At 37.2% G+C, this 18,505-nt stretch overlaps 1 protein-coding gene across 2 annotated transcripts in view; it reads left to right on the forward strand.

The window, feature by feature from the left end:
* Positions 1-18,505, forward strand: part of XIRP2 (xin actin binding repeat containing 2) — a 693,360-nt gene that overhangs the window by 335,381 nt on the left and 339,474 nt on the right. For both annotated transcript variants that reach the window (XM_086355933.1, XM_086355934.1), the window contains exon 3: positions 9,053-9,487. In XM_086355933.1, coding sequence (XP_086212059.1) covers positions 9,053-9,487 — 435 coding nt within the window. The remainder of the gene's footprint in view (positions 1-9,052; positions 9,488-18,505) is intronic.

Consider the following 18,505-nt stretch of genomic DNA (forward strand, 5'->3'; position numbering starts at 1 on the left):
TATACCTAAATGTTGCAGTTTGTCATGTGGTTTTTAACAGATGCCAGCTGTTTACTAATAAAACAAAAATACAAAAAGGTATTGGTTAAATATAGTAATTAACAGAAACACTTTTTAAAAACTTGTTGAAATCATAACTTAGATGAATAACTAATCAGTTTATTAAATGGCAACCCACTCCAGTAATCTTGCCTGAAAAACCCCATGGACAGAAGAGCCTAGTGGGCTACAGTCCACAGGGTTACAAAGAATTGGACATGACTGAGCAACTGAGCGTGCGCATGCATAGACGTGCGCGCGCGCAAACACACACACACACACACACACACACACACACACACAAAGAAGAAATCTGAGGCTTACTTTTTCTAGTTAGTGATTTTTGCCTTATGTCAACACTTTCCAAAATGGCTCTGATGAAAGATAACACTTAAGGATGTTAGGAGCAGTTTATGATAAAAGGTCCTTTGCTTAAATAAGCGTAGAACACCCCTGAATTGCTTAGGCTTCTTTTTGTCTCAAAGATTTTTCAACAGCCTTTAATTTAAAAGTTCACATTATAGCTCTCTCAGAACAGTATGAATATTAAGTTTCTTAAACTTATTTATCTAGATAATACTTGCTGTAATGTTTTCTGTAAAATGTCACGGAAGACTATAGAGTTCAATAGGACACTTTAAGGGCAATGCCTCCATCTGCCATGTTGACTGTCATTTCCTAACCAGGGAATATAGGAAGAAGAGTTATTCTCAGCCATACCACATCCCAGCACACTTAGTCATAAGGGGAACAGTGGCATGCATCATCATGACAATACTGAAAACATGTGGGCTCGTGACCTACTTGTTGGAGTTAGATAGTAGATATTTCTTACTGAGGGCTTCCCAGATGGCTCAGTGGTAAAGAATCTGCCTACCAAGAAGGAGACACAGTTTCTATCCCTGGGTCAGGAATATTCCCTGGAGAAGGAAATGTCAACCCACTCCAGTATTCTTGCCTGGGAAATCCCATGGACAGAGGAGCCTGGCACGCTACAGTCCGTGGGGTTTCAAAGGGTCAAACATGACAGCAACTACACAGCAGCATCTCTTATTGAGCAAGAGTATTATGCCGGTGTGTAATCAGCAAATACAAACCAAATACGGGTTAAACAGCAAAAGTTTAATATGAAGAATTAACAGCCACAATAAAAGTGTAACCATAATATATAAAGAAATACTATATGGTACCCTAGGGCTGAGGGAGAGTAACCAAGGAAGGACAAACTCAAAAAGAGTTCAGACCCCCTTGGAGAAGGTGTGGCTCAGCCCTAGAAAAGCAGAGTGGAGAGGCTTGCTGGTTTAGCTAGGCTGGAGCTGCTCTGGAGTTTCTAAACAAGCAATAGGCCTTCAGGGTACAGCCTGAATGGGTGATCAACAATTGGTAGCAAGGAAATGCAGTGGTAATCAGTGTGCCTATCTGGGCTAGAGACTTCAGAGGACAGAAACTGTGCAGAAGCTGGCAGAGGAAACAGCAGATGGGTGTTATCTCCTGTGTTATGGACCAGCTGCACGCAGGCTGCTCAAGGCCTCCTAGAATCAACAGCTGCTCCCTGTGTGACCCTCCAGGACACAGGCAGCTATGGGATTTGTTTCCATCCTGAGAGGACTGTGGAAAGATTATCCCCAGGCTAAGGCTATAAGATCATGAGTGGTGGCAGTCCATGACTGTGACTGGACAAGCTCCACTGGGTGTTCTCACGTTCTCCTAACCCCGACACAGCAGCCATGCAAGAACTTGCTATATAAGCTCTTCTTCCTACAGTGTCCCTCTGGCGCCCTCTACTGAGAAAGCTAAACGTTATAAAGAAGAAACGCTTAAAGGGGTTTAGTCATTCGTTGTTGTTTAGTGGCTCAGTCGTCTCCGACTCTTTGCAACTGCACGGACTGTAGCACGCCAAGCTTCCCCGTCATTCGCCATCTCCTGGAGCTTGCTCAAACTCGTGTCCATTGAGTCGGTGATGGTGATGGTGCATTTATCATGGTGCATATATTGAATGGTACACCTTGAGGTGAGAGGCAATAAATTGACAACTGACATAGGCATGTAGCTTACCATTCATATCAGTGACCTATGTAGCAGAGTACCTTACCACTCTATGTCACTGCACAAGGTGAAATGCTATTTCTATGTTTCTAATCCTTCCCAAGTAAAATAAAATCAGGAGGAATTACTACCAAATCACTGTTTTATTTATTTATTTATTTATTTTTGGTTTTCAACATCTTCAGCTCAGTTCAGTTGCTCAGTTGTGTCCGACTCTTTGCTACTGCATGGACTGCAGCATGCCAGGCTTCCCTGTCCATCACCAGCTCCCAGAGTTTACTATTTTATTTTGAAATTATTCTAGGTTCACAGGAAGTTGCAAACATAATGCAAAATGAGCTTATGAACCTCATTACTATAGAATATTCTCAAAAGCAGGAAATCAATATAGACACAATGTGTGTATATATATACATATATATTTTCATGCCATTTTATCACGTGTAGACTTTTGTACTTTTGTTATAGCTGTTCATTCTTTACAACCAAAGCAAGAAAGATGTGGAATGTTTCATCCTCTCACAAATCTTTTACTTCACTCAACCCACCTGACCCCTATATTCATAACCTCTGGCAGCCACTAATCTGTTCCACATATCTATAATTTTTCAATTTCATGAATGTTATATAAATATAATCATCCACTATGTGAATTTTTTGAGATTGGATTTTTCACTCAGTATAATGTCCATATATATATAGTTAGTTAGCTAATAATTTTTATGTACTCTGCAATCTCTGTCTTTTAATTAGTTTTTTAGACCATTTATATTTTATATAATAATATTACTGGGCCCACCATTTTATTTTGTTTTATCTTATTCCCTCTGCTTTTCGTTTCTCTCTTTACTTTTTCATGCCATCTGTGAGTTATTTGAATAGCTCTTGGAATTTATTTTGATTTATCTATAGTGCATTTTAATATATCTCATATGTGATGTATTTTTTAAGTGCTTTCTGTAGGTCTCACATTATACACATATAACTTAACACAATCTATTGGCCTCAACAATCTCCCAGCTTGAGTGAAATGTAGAAACTTCACCTTCTTTATCCCTTCACTATTGCTAGTCCATAATATACTTGTCTCAAATAAATCATCTCCATATACTGAGTACCATATCAGATAGTGATATACTTATTGTATCAACCATCAACATATTTTAGAATATTCAAGAGGAGACAGTCTAATGCATTTATCTATGATTTTGCTCTTTGCGTTGTTTCTTTTGTATTTCAAGAACTCCCTTAGTCATTCTCTTAGGGTAAGTTTGATGGTAATGAATTCTCTTAGTTTTTCTTCAAGAATATTGTCACTTTGCCTTCATTTCTGAAGGTTAATTTTGGTAGAGACATAATTTGGGGTTGACGGTCATTTTCTATTAGCACTTGAAAAATATTTGTCACTTCCTCCTGAACTTCATGGTTTCCGATGAGATATTCACTGTCATTCAAATTGTTTTTCTTCTATAGGTAAGGTTTCATATATTTCTTACTGATTTCAATATTTCTGTTTTTTTCAAAATTTTGTTTTTCTGAAATTTTATTTTGATGTGTCACAGGGATTCACTCAACTTTTTTTTACTGTCTTTTTTTTTTTTTTACTATATCTTACTATGTCTTTTCATATCTTTTGTTATTTAAAAAGTTAGGAAATTTTTATCCATGTTGTCTAATAATATTTTTCAGTACCACCATCTTTCTCCTCTTCTTCTGGGATCCCAATGGCATGAATGCTGGATCTTTCTTATGGTCTCACTGGTCTCTGATGTTCTACTTTTTTTTACTATATTTTCTTTGTGTGTTTACATCAGGTAATTTCTATCATTCTGTATTTGAGTTCATTGACCCTTTATTTTGTCCTTTCCATTCTGCTGAGACTATTCAGTGAAGTTTCCTTTTCTTTTGCTTTATTTATATCTCATTTCTAAAATCTCAATTTGTTTCTTTTAATCTTCTATTTTCTAAACCTTTTCCATTTGAACATGTTTAAAGCAGTTTGTAATTGTTCATTTAGCGATTTTATGATGACTACTTTAAAATTATTGTCAGGTAATTCCAAATGTCTGAGAGACCTCAATGTTATTACCCACTGATTGTTTTTCTTCTTCAGTTTTTAGGTTTTCATGGCATTTCAGTATCTGGATACTTGGGAAACTATGTTATGAACTTTGGATCTTACCTAAATCTGTTTCAGAAGATGAAGGGAGGAGTTGCCTCATTATTGCCAAGTTGAGGTAGAAGTCCAGTTTCCCCAGTTAGTGTTCTTTGACTTCTTGGAGAAGGGAATCCACTACTGTTATGTGGTGGTGGGATTCACTGATATCATCCTGCCTGGCTGGGGAGGGGATTGCTCCCTTTTATGGCTCCCCCTGTAGCCTCCACCGATACCACTGCTAGAAGAGAACCCCTACCAACAGTGAATGTTGGTGAAAGTTGTAGCTGCAAACTCCAGCATCCTCTGATACAGTCAGGGAAGAGGAAAAATGTTTCATTGCCACTAGGTGGTGCAAAAGTACATGATCCTTGTGTGTGTGTGTGTGTGTGTGTGTGTGTGTGTTAGTCACTCAGTCGTGTCCAACTCTTTGAGACCCCATGGACCCCATAGCCCGCCAGGCTTCTCAGTCTATGGAATTATCCAGGCAAGAATACTAGAGTGGATTGCCATTCCCTTCTCCAGAGGAACTTCCCAACCCAGGGATCAAACCCAGGTCTCCTGCATCGCAGGCAGATTCTTTACCATTTGAGTTACAGGGAAGTCCATGATCCTTACATGGCCACCAATGGTATCTTGGAGGAAGACTTTATTACCATTGAATGGGTATGAAAATCCTGGCCCTTCACCCAGTTTTCTCTGATACCATGGTTATAGTGGTAGGAGAGGGAAGTCAGTGAGGGATTTGTGATAAATATATATTTGATCTTTGTCTCTCGCTCCTGGCACACCGCTCCTAAAGCTCTTAGAATCTCTGATGTGATGACTGACTGTGTTTCGTATGATGATGAGGTGATTGATGGCTGGGGGCCCAAGATAGCTTCAAAATGAGGGTTACTCACCAGAAACACCAAAGCGTGATTAAAAGATGGAAATTTTAACCACACACCCTGACTTCCAATGAGGGGAATAGGGCTAGAGATTGAGTTAATCATCAATCACCCATGATTTAATCAATCATGCCTATGTAATTGTTAGATAGTTAGAATAGGAAAAAGGAGTCCATAATGGCGGTGGCTAAAAGACAAAGAAAGGAAAAAGCCCATGAAAACAGAACAAAGGAAGGTCCAAGGACCAGATTGAGAATCTCAGGTAAAACAGCCCTCCTGACTAGCCCAATTTACAGAGGGCAAGCTCAGGGGGAGGAGAAAAAACATACAAAAAGAGGAGCCAAAATTGAGTCAGGAGCTCTTCTTCTCTTCACATCTTTTGGGCCGGCCTACCCTCACACCTCTAGGATGTCTTTTCCTTCTGCTTGCCGATTAAAACTGAGCTGTATTACCGATCCACCCATCACTTCAAATTTTTGCTGCAGTGAGACAGAACTGAGGAAATTACAAACTCCCCTGACATAATGATACCTGTGTAAAAGCTCTTTAAATGGTGGATTTGGAGGGCTTCTGGGTTGGTGACTACATCAAAGTGCTTGGAGAATAGCACGCCTGGAGAAGGCATGGAGGCTCCACAACCCCTCCCATACTTGGCCTATGCATCTTTTAGATTTGACTGTCCATGGGTTGTATCCTTTATAATAAACAGGTACATTTAAGTAATGTAACTTTCTGAGTTCTATACACCCTTCTAGAAAATTAACAAACCTGAGTAGGGAATCATGAGAACCCCCAACTTATAAGCAGTTTGTCCATGGTACACATGGCAACCAGGGACTTATAACTGGCCTCTGAAGTAGGGGAAGTCTTGTGGCACTGAAGCCTTAACCTTTGGAATCTGTGCTAATGCCAGATAGTTAAACTGAATTGTAGCAATCCCCATTGGAGTCCAGAGAGGTATGGCAATTATTGTCTAAAAGTTTTGCTAACTTTCCCCTTTCCTACTTCTTTTGCAAGAGACAGCAGGCTGTTTGCTCCTATTGGAGTCTTTAGGTTACTGGCTCTTTGAGCAACATGTTCTGGATATATGACTAAAAGAAAACTCAAGGAATTCACCACCATTTTGTTCCTCAAGTGCAAAAGTTCCTGGACTGTCTGCCTTCTCTTTCAAAGCCCTCTTATGTTTCATTGTATGTATTATTTCCAGGATTTTTAGCTATATTTAGAGAGAGGAATTGAGAAAATGTGCCTATTCCATCTTCATCTAGAGATAGAATTTCCAAGTCAGTTTTGAATATTAGGATCACCTTTCCTATATGAGAAAAGTGGTTTTCCTTCTCCACCTTCGAGTTTTTTTCCCTCCCAGCTTTCCATTCCTAATTATGCAAGATTGACTCAGAAACAATTTTTTCATTAAATAACCTCATGAGGTCACTATTACCAGCTGTGAAATGTTTCCACCATTCTTTCCTTTGCTAGTAAGATTTTCTCTGAAGTCCATCTACACATAAGACACAGACATTTTCAGCATATGTTGATCAGACTCTCACCATATGTTGATCATTCTCCAAAACAGATATTCAGGTCTTGTTGGGTGCTACTGTTTTATTGAGACTTTCTATAATAAGAGGCTAATCCAAACTTATTAATTAGCAATATCATTAAAACCAAAATTTCCAGTCTGTTCAGCCTATGGATTTGTGGTTTAAAATAACCTCTGTCTGTAAAGCTTTCTTATCTAGGAGACTCCCACTTAGCATAAATGATTGAGTGATTAAAATGATTTAGCCAGAGATGGATCTGGGAATGGAACTAACAGCTACTAGAAGATCTAATTCACACTAGACATTTTACATATTATCTAGTGCATTTCTCAAAATAAACCCTTAATGTATATAAGTCCATTTTACCAATGAAGCTTTTGCAAGGTCACACAGTTGGTAAAACCCAACCTGGGATTGAGCTCCTACTGCACATATAGAGCTAGCCAGCAGTCTATGAACCATTAGTCAACCATTAATCAGTTAGTGGCTAGAAAACATTTTCTTAAGTGAAGGATATTAGAAAATATCGTCAGACATTTCACATAGTAAAGTGAAAAATTATTTAATGAAAACAAGTTCACTTCATATACATATATGTATGTATACCTATAAATAAATTTATTAATATATGTGCACTGAATCCCAGTGCATAAAAACATTTTTTATAGTGTGGTTGGCGGACAGAGAAGTCTGGAGCCATTTTATTAGGTGACCTTTTGAGATACTCTCACTTAATCTAAGTGAGATTGTTTATGATACCCACTGTGCTAATACTTTTCTAAGAAAAAGCGTCATCCTTTAAGAGCAAAATATATTTTTTGAAGCCCCAAATGTACTGTGTAGAATCTCTGGGTTACAGCAGAAAGTTGCTGTTTCTATGACAAGAATTCATGCTAATGTGTAGCTTTTGATGCCTATGATTCGTTTATGTGTGTATATATATTTGTTTCTGGTAAAAGTACATTTTACAGCTTGATTTTTTCCTACTCACCACAAAACTCTGTATCGAAGTTAAAATTTAATCAGTTTCGTAATGAGATATGAATTAGACACTTGAAGTACAAAGAAGACATTACACTCCAGTGGCTAAAAGGGAAGGTTCTGCAGTTACACAGTTGTATTTTAAATCCAGGCTCTGTCATACAGAACCTTAGGCAAATTAATTCTCAACTTCCTTACCTGAAATAGTATTCATAGTAGCAACTAAGTCATTTTGAGAATGTTGGAATTAAAATGAGGTATACATATAAATTATTATCAAAGTATTTTTCTCATAGCAAAAGTGTAATAGCTTTTAGCTATTAGTCCAAATCTTTTAAGTTAATACATTTGCAGAAACCAAGAATTACAAAAGAAGTCCTGAATGGTTACAGGCAGAAAATAACCCCCCTTTTTTCCTGTTATTAAATCACCCAGTCGTGTCTGACTTTTTGTGACCCCATGGACTGTAGCATGCTAGGCTGCTCTGTTCATGGGATTTCCCGGGCAAGAATACTGGAGTGGGTTGCCATTTCCTTTTTCAGGGGATCTTTCCCACCCAGGGATCAAACCCATGTCTCTTGAGTCTCCTGAATTGGCATATGGATTTTTTTTAGCCCTAGCACCGCCTGGGAATGACATTCCTATTGGACTTGTTAAATTGCTTTTTCCTCAGAACATACATGACTGGATGACTAACAGAATATACTAAATGATGAGAGAATATTGCTTAAATTTTACTTTGTAAGTAATTATTGGCTGATTTAACATAAAAAAAAGGGAAGAAAATAATGTTTTCCTAGTTTTGTCTATATATGGTTTTGATATATATGTATGATTCTATAGTTTTGCCTATAAATCAACACTTATAGTCAAATGTTCATGACTTAGGGCTTCCCTGATAGCTCAGTTGGTAAAGAATCCGCCTGCAATGCAGGAGACCCTGGTTCATTTCCTGGGTCAGGAAGATTCTCTGGAGAAGGGATAGGCTACCCACTCCAGTATTCTTGGGCTTCCCTTGTGGCTCAGCTGGTGAAGAATCCACCCACAATGCAGGAGACCTGGGTTGGATCCCTGGGTTGGAAAGATCCCCTGGAGAATGGAAAGGCCACCCACTCCAGTATTATGGCCTGGAGAATTCTATGGAATTCAATGGACTCTATAGTCCATGGAGTTGCAAAGAGTTGGACACAACTGTCCATGGCTGTACAAATCAGTCCTCTCCATAATCTAATTCTCAGTTAACTGACATAACTTTGAAGGGTCAAGTCATGAGCCAGAAATTATATAGCAAAGCTGGATTTCTACACTGGAACACAAATCCAAGATCTGGCACGCCTAAACAATGTTTAGAAAATTATTCACACATATCTTTAATGAAAGGACTTTTGATATTGCAGGACAACCTGGAATCATCCATGTTCCCAATGCAGAAGGGCTCTTTGAACCTCCTGCGGCAGAAATGGGAATCCAGCGATTACCAGAAAAGCGAGTACAGTCCCAGGGGCAGTCGTTGCAGGCTTTTCCAGCCTCAAGAAAACAAATTGCTTGAACCTGAAGGAGAGGTAGCATCAACACCTGGAACTCCAGATCCTCCAAGTCTGCTCCGAAGTGTCAGAGAAGAGATATTGAGTGTAGAGCCTGAAGAGAAGTGCCCTGAGGACAAGAGTGATTACTCTAGGGACTATGGTCAGCTGGAAGTGCTGAAGGAGGATTCCCTGAGTGGTCGGCACAGGATTGAACGGTTCTCCATTGCCCTTGATGAGCTGAGGAGTGTGTTTGAAGCTCCACGGAGTGGAAACAGACAAGCTGGACCAGCTGAGTACAGCCGGAAGGTAAGGAGCCATTGATTGAGAGTCCACATTTATAATAGACAAGATAGGCAGCTTGCCTAGCCTTCCATTTCTAAGCATATGGTTTTGTTTTTTTTCTTTTCCCCCTCTCCACTATTCTAGACAGATATCCTGAAGCAACCATGTAATACAGTGTGAAATGTGGCATCCACTGTTACTGACTTCCTCTATGGTCTGTTCCTTTGGGAACTTGATCTCCTTTCACTCCCATAAAAACAGCTCTGATGGGCCCTTAATGTAGATGTTTCTTTACGTATATGCCTTATTTCTGCAGCTAGGTTGTAAGTTCCTTAGAGGTAAGGACAATTTCTCATCAATCTTTGTACTTCAAACATCTAAGAAATGATGCTGCATTTAGCTCCATGAGGATTTATCAGGATTTATCAGTAATGATGGTGAAGTGGAACAAGGGAAGGCTCTGGAACCAACTGTGACCTAGATTTTAATCCTGACACCTGCCATTTACTTCTAGCTGTGTGAAGCTTAACATTGTGAATGTGTGTCTTAATCTGCTACTTCTCAGGCATCTTGTAAGAATTATTGATATTATATACAGTCTGGATTATTTTGTGGTAAAGGATGATTATGTCTCAGTGATCATGGTGTACTGTAATGTCACCTATAAAATATGTCTATTAGCTAAAGGGGACATTTATTCAAATACAGGAAATAGGATTAGCAGCATTGTTAACAAATACCGCATTTATATTTCTCTTGTCAGTTAAAAGCAACTACTGCTTAAACTGAAATTGCTTGAATGTATCACACTCAATAAAGTCCCTATAAAAGAGATTATAGTTGAATTTCATAAATAATTAATAAATAATCTCAGGTTTTCCATTGGGAAGCAAACTCCATGCTCTGTTTTTTTTTCTTTTTTTTTCTTTTTTTTTTTCTTTTTTTTAAGCTTAGTGACAGTTATCAGGGAGGCACAGTCCTATTCTTGTTAATGGATAATTAGCCTTTGTTGAAGGCTTCACAGAAATATAAAAAATTTCAAAATAAATTATTTTGCTAATATTTGCTCTCAGGTATTTATTGGGACATATTGTGGTTATGATGAAACCATTATATATCAAGTAATTCAACTTGGTTTAATGAGAATAAGGGATATAAAGTTATATGTATGAGGTTATGTTGAAGCTAGAGAATGTCTCAAAAAAAATCAAACTGTTGATACTTGCCAATCTCTAATGTGAGGACTTTGTTTCCCTCCTTTTTACTCTATAGGTGCAAATTTTTTGTTTATGGCTTTATAATTTCTTTTGGTTTGATCCCTGGGTCAGGAAGATGCCCCGGAGAAGGAAATGGCAACCCACTCCAGTATTCTTGCCTGGAGAATCCCCTGGACAGAGGAGCCTGGTTGGGCTGAAGTCCATAGGGTCGCAAAGACTTGGACGTGACTGAGTGACTAACACACACACAACACACACACAGTTGGATGTCTAGGGATTGGGGAACACTTAACATAGATCCTTACAATGTCATTTATTCTTACCTTAATGAATTAAGTAAAGTCACAGAAAAGAGTTTCATCTCTGTTGACTTTAGTATTATAATTCTGAATATTTACCCAATATAATTGATTAAAGAATTGGCTAAAGATAGAAAACACCATTCTTATAAATTATGTAATAGAACCTATCCTCATCTGGAACAGATGTAGCTGCTTAAATACAATATTTTTAAAAAACAAAACTTTAATAATAGTTTCTGGTTGAAATATGAGATTACTACTCACATTTGGTATGGTATGTGATTTTTGGATCTGGTGCCCATAAAAATAATTATGGAAAAAAATCAGATGTGAAAACATCTCTTGGTTTTCAAAAATGAAATTTGATTAACATCTTTAATATACTGTGTTCTAGCTATTCTAAGGTACTATGCCATAACATGATATTTCCCTAAATGTATAAAACATGGATTGTCTGTTTAGAAAGTTTTCATCTGTAGAAATGAACATGAATTTTAGAATAAGTTCTTATGAATGAATGTTAGTAATGGTTGCAGAACTCTCTATATAAATTCCATATGACTTCTAAAACAAGGAGGAAAAAACGAAAAGAAAAATGAGAATCCAATGAGAAATTAACTTCTTTCTTCCAATGAATCATTTTCTGTTACTAGGCATGCAAAAAGAGTCCTAGTTCAACTTAAAATTATGTATTTCATGCAAAAGCTTAGCTAGCAATTTTATACAACTTAGCATTTAACCCTTTGTTTCTATAGATCTCTTTCTTCTTTCTTATATCAATACTTTGTTATTATTATAAGTTAATGGCATAATATGATTTGCATAAGTTATCCAAAATATACTAACTACTTTATAACTGACATTTATATTTATGGAGACCCTCTATTGAGATATTGGTGATGTGGGGAAAGGTATTCAATGTTTATGATATTTAAAGTAAAGACAGGGGAGGAGGAGCTAAGATGGCGGAGGAGTAGGACGGGGAGAACACTTTCTCCCCCACAAATTCATCAAAAGAACATTTAAACACTGAGTAAATTCCACAAAACAACTTCTGAAAGCCGGCAGAGGACATCAGGCACCCAGAAAAGCAACCCAAGTCTTCGAAAGGAGAGAGAAGAAATACAGCTCCACTCACCAGAACACTGACACAAGCTTCCCTAACCAAGAAACCTTGGCAAACCACCTGTACAAACCCACACACAGTGAGGAAACGCCACAATAAAGAGAACTCCACAAACTGCCAGATTACAGAAAGGACACCCCAAACTCAGCAATTTAAACAAGTTGAAGAGACAGAGGAATACCCAGCAGATAAAGGAACAGGATAAAAGCCCACCAAGCCAAACAAAAGAGGAAGAGATAGGGAATCTACCTGATAAAGAATTCCGAATAATGATAGTGAAATTGATCCAAAATCTTGAAATCAAAATGGAATCACAGATAAATAGCTTGGAGACAAAGATTGAGAAGATGCAAGAAAGGTTTAACAAGGACCTAGAAGAAATAAAAGAGAGTCAATATATAATGAATAATGCAATAAATGAGATCAAAAACACTCTGGAGGCAACAAATAGTAGAATAACAGAGGCAGAAGATAGGATTAGTGAATTAGAAGATAGAATGGTAGAAATAAATGAATCAGAGAGGATAAAACAAAAACAAATTAAAAGAAATGAGGACAATCTCAGAGACCTCCAGGACAATATTAAACGCTACAACATTCGAATCATAGGGGTCCCAGAAGAAGAAGACAAAAAGACCATGAGAAAATACTTGAGGAGATAATAGTCGAAAACTTCCCTAAAATGGGGAAGGAAATAATCACCCAAGCCCAAGAAACCCAGAGAGTCCCAAACAGGATAAACCCAAGGCGAAACACCCCAAGACACATATTAATCAAATTAACAAAGATCAAACACAAAGAACAAATATTAAAAGCAACAAGGGAAAAACAACAAATAACACACAAGGGAAATCCCATTAGGATAACAGCTGATCTTTCAATAGAAACTCTTCAAGCCAGGAGGGAATGGCAAGACATACTTAAAGTGATGAAAGAAAATAACCTACAGCCCAGATTATTGTACCCAGCAAGGATCTCATTCAAATATGAAGGAGAAATCAAAAGCTTCTCAGACAAGCAAAAGCTGAGAGAATTCAGCACCACCAAACCAGCTCTCCAACAAATACTAAAGGATATTCTCTAGACAGGAAACACAAAAACAGTGTATACACTCGAACCCAAATCAATAAAGTAAATGGCAACGGGATCATACTTATCAGTAATTACCTTAAATGTAAATGGGTTGAATGCCCCAACCAAAAGACAAAGACTGGCTGAATGGATACAAAAACAAGACCCCTACATATGTTGTCTACAAGAGACCCACCTCAAAACAGGGGACACATACAGACTGAAAGTGAAGGGCTGGAAAAAGATTTTCCATGCAAATAGGGACCAAAAGAAAGCAGGAGTAGCAATACTTATATCAGATAAAATAGACTTTAAAACAAAGGCTGTGAAAAGAGACAAAGATGGTCACTACCTAATGATCAAAGGATCAATCCAAGAAGAAGATATAACAATTATAAATATATATGCACCCAACACGGGAGTGCCGCAATATGTAAGACAAATGCTAACAAGTATGAAAGGAGAAATTAACAATAACACAATAATAGTGGGAGACTTTAATACCCCACTCACACCTATGGATAGATCAACTAAACAGAAAATTAACAAGGAAACACAAACGTTAAACGATACAATAGACCAGTTAGACGTAATTGATATCTATAGGACATTTCACCCCAAAACAATGAATTTCACCTTTTTCTCAAGCGCACATGGAACCTTCTCCAGGATAGATCACATCCTGGGCCATAAAGCTAGCCTTGGTAAATTCAAAAAAATAGAAATCATTCCAAGCATCTTTTCTGACCACAATGCAGTAAGATTAGATCTCAATTACAGGAGAAAAACTATTAAAAATTCCAACATATGGAGGCTGAACAACACGCTGCTGATAACCAACAAATCACAGAAGAAATCAAAAAAGAAATCAAAATTTGCATAGAAACGAATGAAAATGAAAACACAACAACTCAAAACCTGTGGGACACTTTAAAAGCAGTCCTAAGGGGAAAGTTCATAGCAATACAGGCATACCTCAAGAAACAAGAAAAAAGTCAAATAAATAACCAACTCTACACCTAAAGCAACTAGAAAAGGAAGAAATGAAGAACCCCAGGGTTAGTAGAAGGAAAGAAATCTTAAAAATTAGGGCAGAAATAAATGCAAAAGAAACAAAAGAGACCATAGCAAAAATCAACAAAGCCAAAAGCTGGTTCTTTGAAAGGATAAATAAAATTGACAAACCATTAGCCAGACTCATCAAGAAACAAAGGGAGAAAAATCAAATCAATAAAATTAGAAATGAAAATGGAGAGATCACAACAGACAACACAGAAATACAAAGGATCATAAGAGACTACTATCAACAATTATATGCCAATAAAATGGACAACGTGGAAGAAATGGACAAATTCTTAGAAAAGTACAACTTTCCAAAACTCGACCAGGAAGAAATAGAAACTCTTAACAGACCCATCACAAGCATGGAAATTGAAACTGTAATCAAAAATCTTCCAGCAAACAAAAGCCCAGGTCCAGACGGCTTCACAGCTGAATTCTACCAAAAATTTAGAGAAAAGCTAACACCTATCCTGCTCAAACTCTTCCAAAAAATTGCAGAGGAAGGTAAACTTCCAAACTCATTCTATGAGGCCACCATCACCCTAATACGAAAACCTGACAAAGATCCCACAAAAAAAGAAAACTACAGGCCAATATCACTGATGAACATAGATGCAAAAATCCTTAACAAAATTCTAGCAATCAGAATCCAACAACACATTAAAAAGATCATACACCATGACCAAGTGGGCTTTATCCCAGGGATGCAAGGATTCTTCAATATCCGCAAATCAATCAATGTAATACACCACATTAACAAATTGAAAAACAAAAACCATATGATTATCTCAATAGATACAGAGAAAGCCTTTGCCAAAATTCAACATCCATTTATGATAAGAACTCTCCAGAAAGCAGGAATAGAAGGAACATACCTCAACATAATAAAAGCTATATATGACAAACCCACAGCAAACATTATCCTCAATGGTGAAAAATTGAAAGCATTTCCTCTAAAGTCAGGAACAAGACAAGGGTGCCCACTTTCACCATTACTATTCAACATAGTTTTGGAAGTTTTGGCCACAGCAATCAGAGCAGAAAAAGAAATAAAAGGAATCCAAATTGGAAAAGAAGAAGTAAAACTCTCACTGTTTGCAGATGACATGATCCTTTACATAGAAAACCCTAAAGACTCCACCAGAAAATTACTAGAACTAATCAATGATTATAGAAAAGTTGCAGGATATAAAATCAACACACAGAAATCCCTTGCATTCCTATACACTAATAATGAGAAAACTGAAAGAGAAATTAAGGAAACAATTCCATTCACCATTACAATGGAAAGAATAAAATACTTAGGAATATATCTGCCTAAAGAAACTAAAGACCTATATATAGAAAACTATAAAACACTGGTGAAAGAAATCAAAGAGGACACTAATAGATGGAGAAATATACCATGTTCATGGATTGGAAGAATCAATATAGTGAAAATGAGTATACTACCCAAAGCAATTTATAGATTCAATGCAATCCCTATCAAGCTACCAACGGTATTCTTCACAGAGCTAGAACAAATAATTTCACAATTTGTATGGAAATACAAAAAACCTCGAATAGCCAAAGCGATCTTGAGAAAGAAGAATGGAACTGGAGGAATCAACCTACCTGACTTCAGGCTCTACTACAAAGCCACAGTCATCAAGACAGTATGGTACTGGCACAAAGACAGAAATATAGATCAATGGAACAAAATAGAAAGCCCAGAGATAAATCCACACACATATGGACACCTTATCTTTGACAAAGGAGGCAAGAATATACGATGGATTAAAGACAATCTCTTTAACAAGTGGTGTTGGGAAAACTGTTCAACCACTTGTAAAAGAATGAAACTAGAACACTTTCTAACACCTTACACAAAAATAAACTCAAAATGGATTAAAGATCTCAACGTAAGACCAGAAACTATAAAACTCCTAGAGGAGAACATAGGCAAAACACTCTCCGACATACATCACAGCAGGATCCTCTATGACCCACCTCCCAGAATACTGGAAATAAAAGCAAAAATAAACAAATGGGACCTAATTAAACTTAAAAGCTTCTGCACAACAAAGGAAACTATTAGAAGGTGAAAAGGCAGCCTTCAGAATGGGAGAAAATAATAGCAAATGAAACAATGGACAAACAACTAATCTCAAAAATATACAAGCAACTCCTACAGCTCAACTCCAGAAAAAATAAATGACCCAATCAAAAAATGGGCCAAAGAATTAAATAGACATTTCTCCAAAGAAGACATACAGATGGCTAACAAACACATGAAAAGATGCTCAACATCACTCATTATCAGAGAAATGCAAATCAAAACCACTATGAGGTACCATTTCACGCCAGTCAGAATGGCTGCGATCCAAGAGTCTACAATCAATAAATGCTGGAGAGGGTGTGGAGAAAAGGGAACCCTCTTACACTGTTGGTGGGAATGCAAACTAGTACAGCCCCTATGGAGAACAGTGTGGAGATTCCTTAAAAAACTGGAAATAGAACTGCCTTATGATCCAGCAATCCCACTGCTGGGCATACACACTGAGGAAACCAGAAGGGAAAGAGACACGTGTACCCCAATGTTCATCGCAGCACTGTTTATAATAGCCAGGACATGGAAGCAACCTAGATGCCCATCAGCAGATGAATGGATAAGAAAGCTGTGGTACATATACACAATGGAGTATTACTCAGCCATTAAAAAGAATATATTTGAATCAGTTCTAATGAGATGGATGAAACTGGAACCTATTATACAGAGTGAAGTAAGCCAGAAAGAAAAACACCAATACAGTATACTAACGCATATATATGGAATTTAGAAAGATGCTAACAATAACCCTGTGTACGAGACAGCAAAAGAGACACCGATGTATAGATCAGTCTTATGGACTCTGTGGGAGAGGGAGAGGGTGGGGAGATTTGGGAGAATAGCATTGAAACATGTATAATATCATGTATGAAACGAGTCGCCAGTCCAGGTTCGATGCACGGTACTGGATGCTTGGGGCTGGTGCACTGGGACGACCCAGAGGGAGGGTAGGGGAGGGAGGAGGGAGGAGGGTTCAGGATGGGGAACGCAGGTATACCCGTGGTGGATTCATTTCGATATTTGGCAAAACTAATACAATATTGTAAAGTTTAAAAATAAAATAAAATTAAAAAAAAAATAAAGTAAAGACAAAAAAATAATTTCAGATAAAAAAAGGTTATTACAATAGGAATTCATCTCAACAATAATAAACAAGAACTGCATTTTCGTTTTGTTGTAGAGGGGAACTCTTCAGCAATAGGCACTTGTTAAGAAAAATTTCATAAAATTATTGAGGTTCAGTGTAAGTTTGTAAACTTTTTAAAGGCATGGAATCTTTTATATATATGTACACATATTTACAGATATGCACACAAATATATTTGTTTAAAACATTTAAAGTCAACATAGGAGAAACATGTCTTTATTAAAAAGTGTCCATTAACAGATAGTTTAGAAAATATTTGTTAATGGGTAAAAGGAATTATATGAGCCAGTATTGTTTCTATAAGAATATAAGCTCATAAAATAGAGATGATCTTAACCCCTAAAAGTAGTCACTGTATTTCAGAGATTTTGTTAAAACAATTTACCCTAATATAATTGTAATAGAAACTTAATAAGAAAATCTTAAAATAATTTACCTGCTGGCACTTTGTAACTTCAAAAGAGACACAGCCTATTATTATCAACTGTAAACTCCTTATAAAAGGAACATAGAATGAACTTTTGCACTGAGGATTTTTATGCTCATGAGGCAGACAATAATTCAAAGACATAAATTCAAACAGGCATTATCCCAAATAAATGAAATGGAACATGATTTTAATAGAGTTTTTAAGAACTTATAAGAATCTAAGATTATAAATTTCAGAGAAAATGCCATATCCACTTGTAACAATAAGAAATTGTTATTATGTCATGCGATGTATCCATTAGCATTTGCTGCATAACAAACCACCTTGAAATTAGAATCTTTAAGCAATATACATCTGTGATTGCTTACAATTCTCTAGTGAGCTGGGAAGTTTATCTAGTGTTTTCTGGCTTTGCACATATATCTATGGTCAGTTGCCAAGTGAGCAGGAGTCTGGCTACTCTGGGATGGTTCCAAGGCTAGGACAACTCTGTTCTGCCCCATGTGGTCTTTCCTCCTCCAGTGGGTTGCCCAGATTTATGCTCAGGTCATAGAAGTATCAAGAAAGACAGTAGAACTTCCTGAGGGCTCTGGAGGTC

Source organism: Bos grunniens, chromosome 2, assembly GCF_055505025.1.
Source record: "Bos grunniens cultivar Pamir isolate PY7600 chromosome 2, Bosgru_T2T1.0, whole genome shotgun sequence".
Taxonomy (NCBI): domain Eukaryota; kingdom Metazoa; phylum Chordata; class Mammalia; order Artiodactyla; family Bovidae; genus Bos; species Bos grunniens.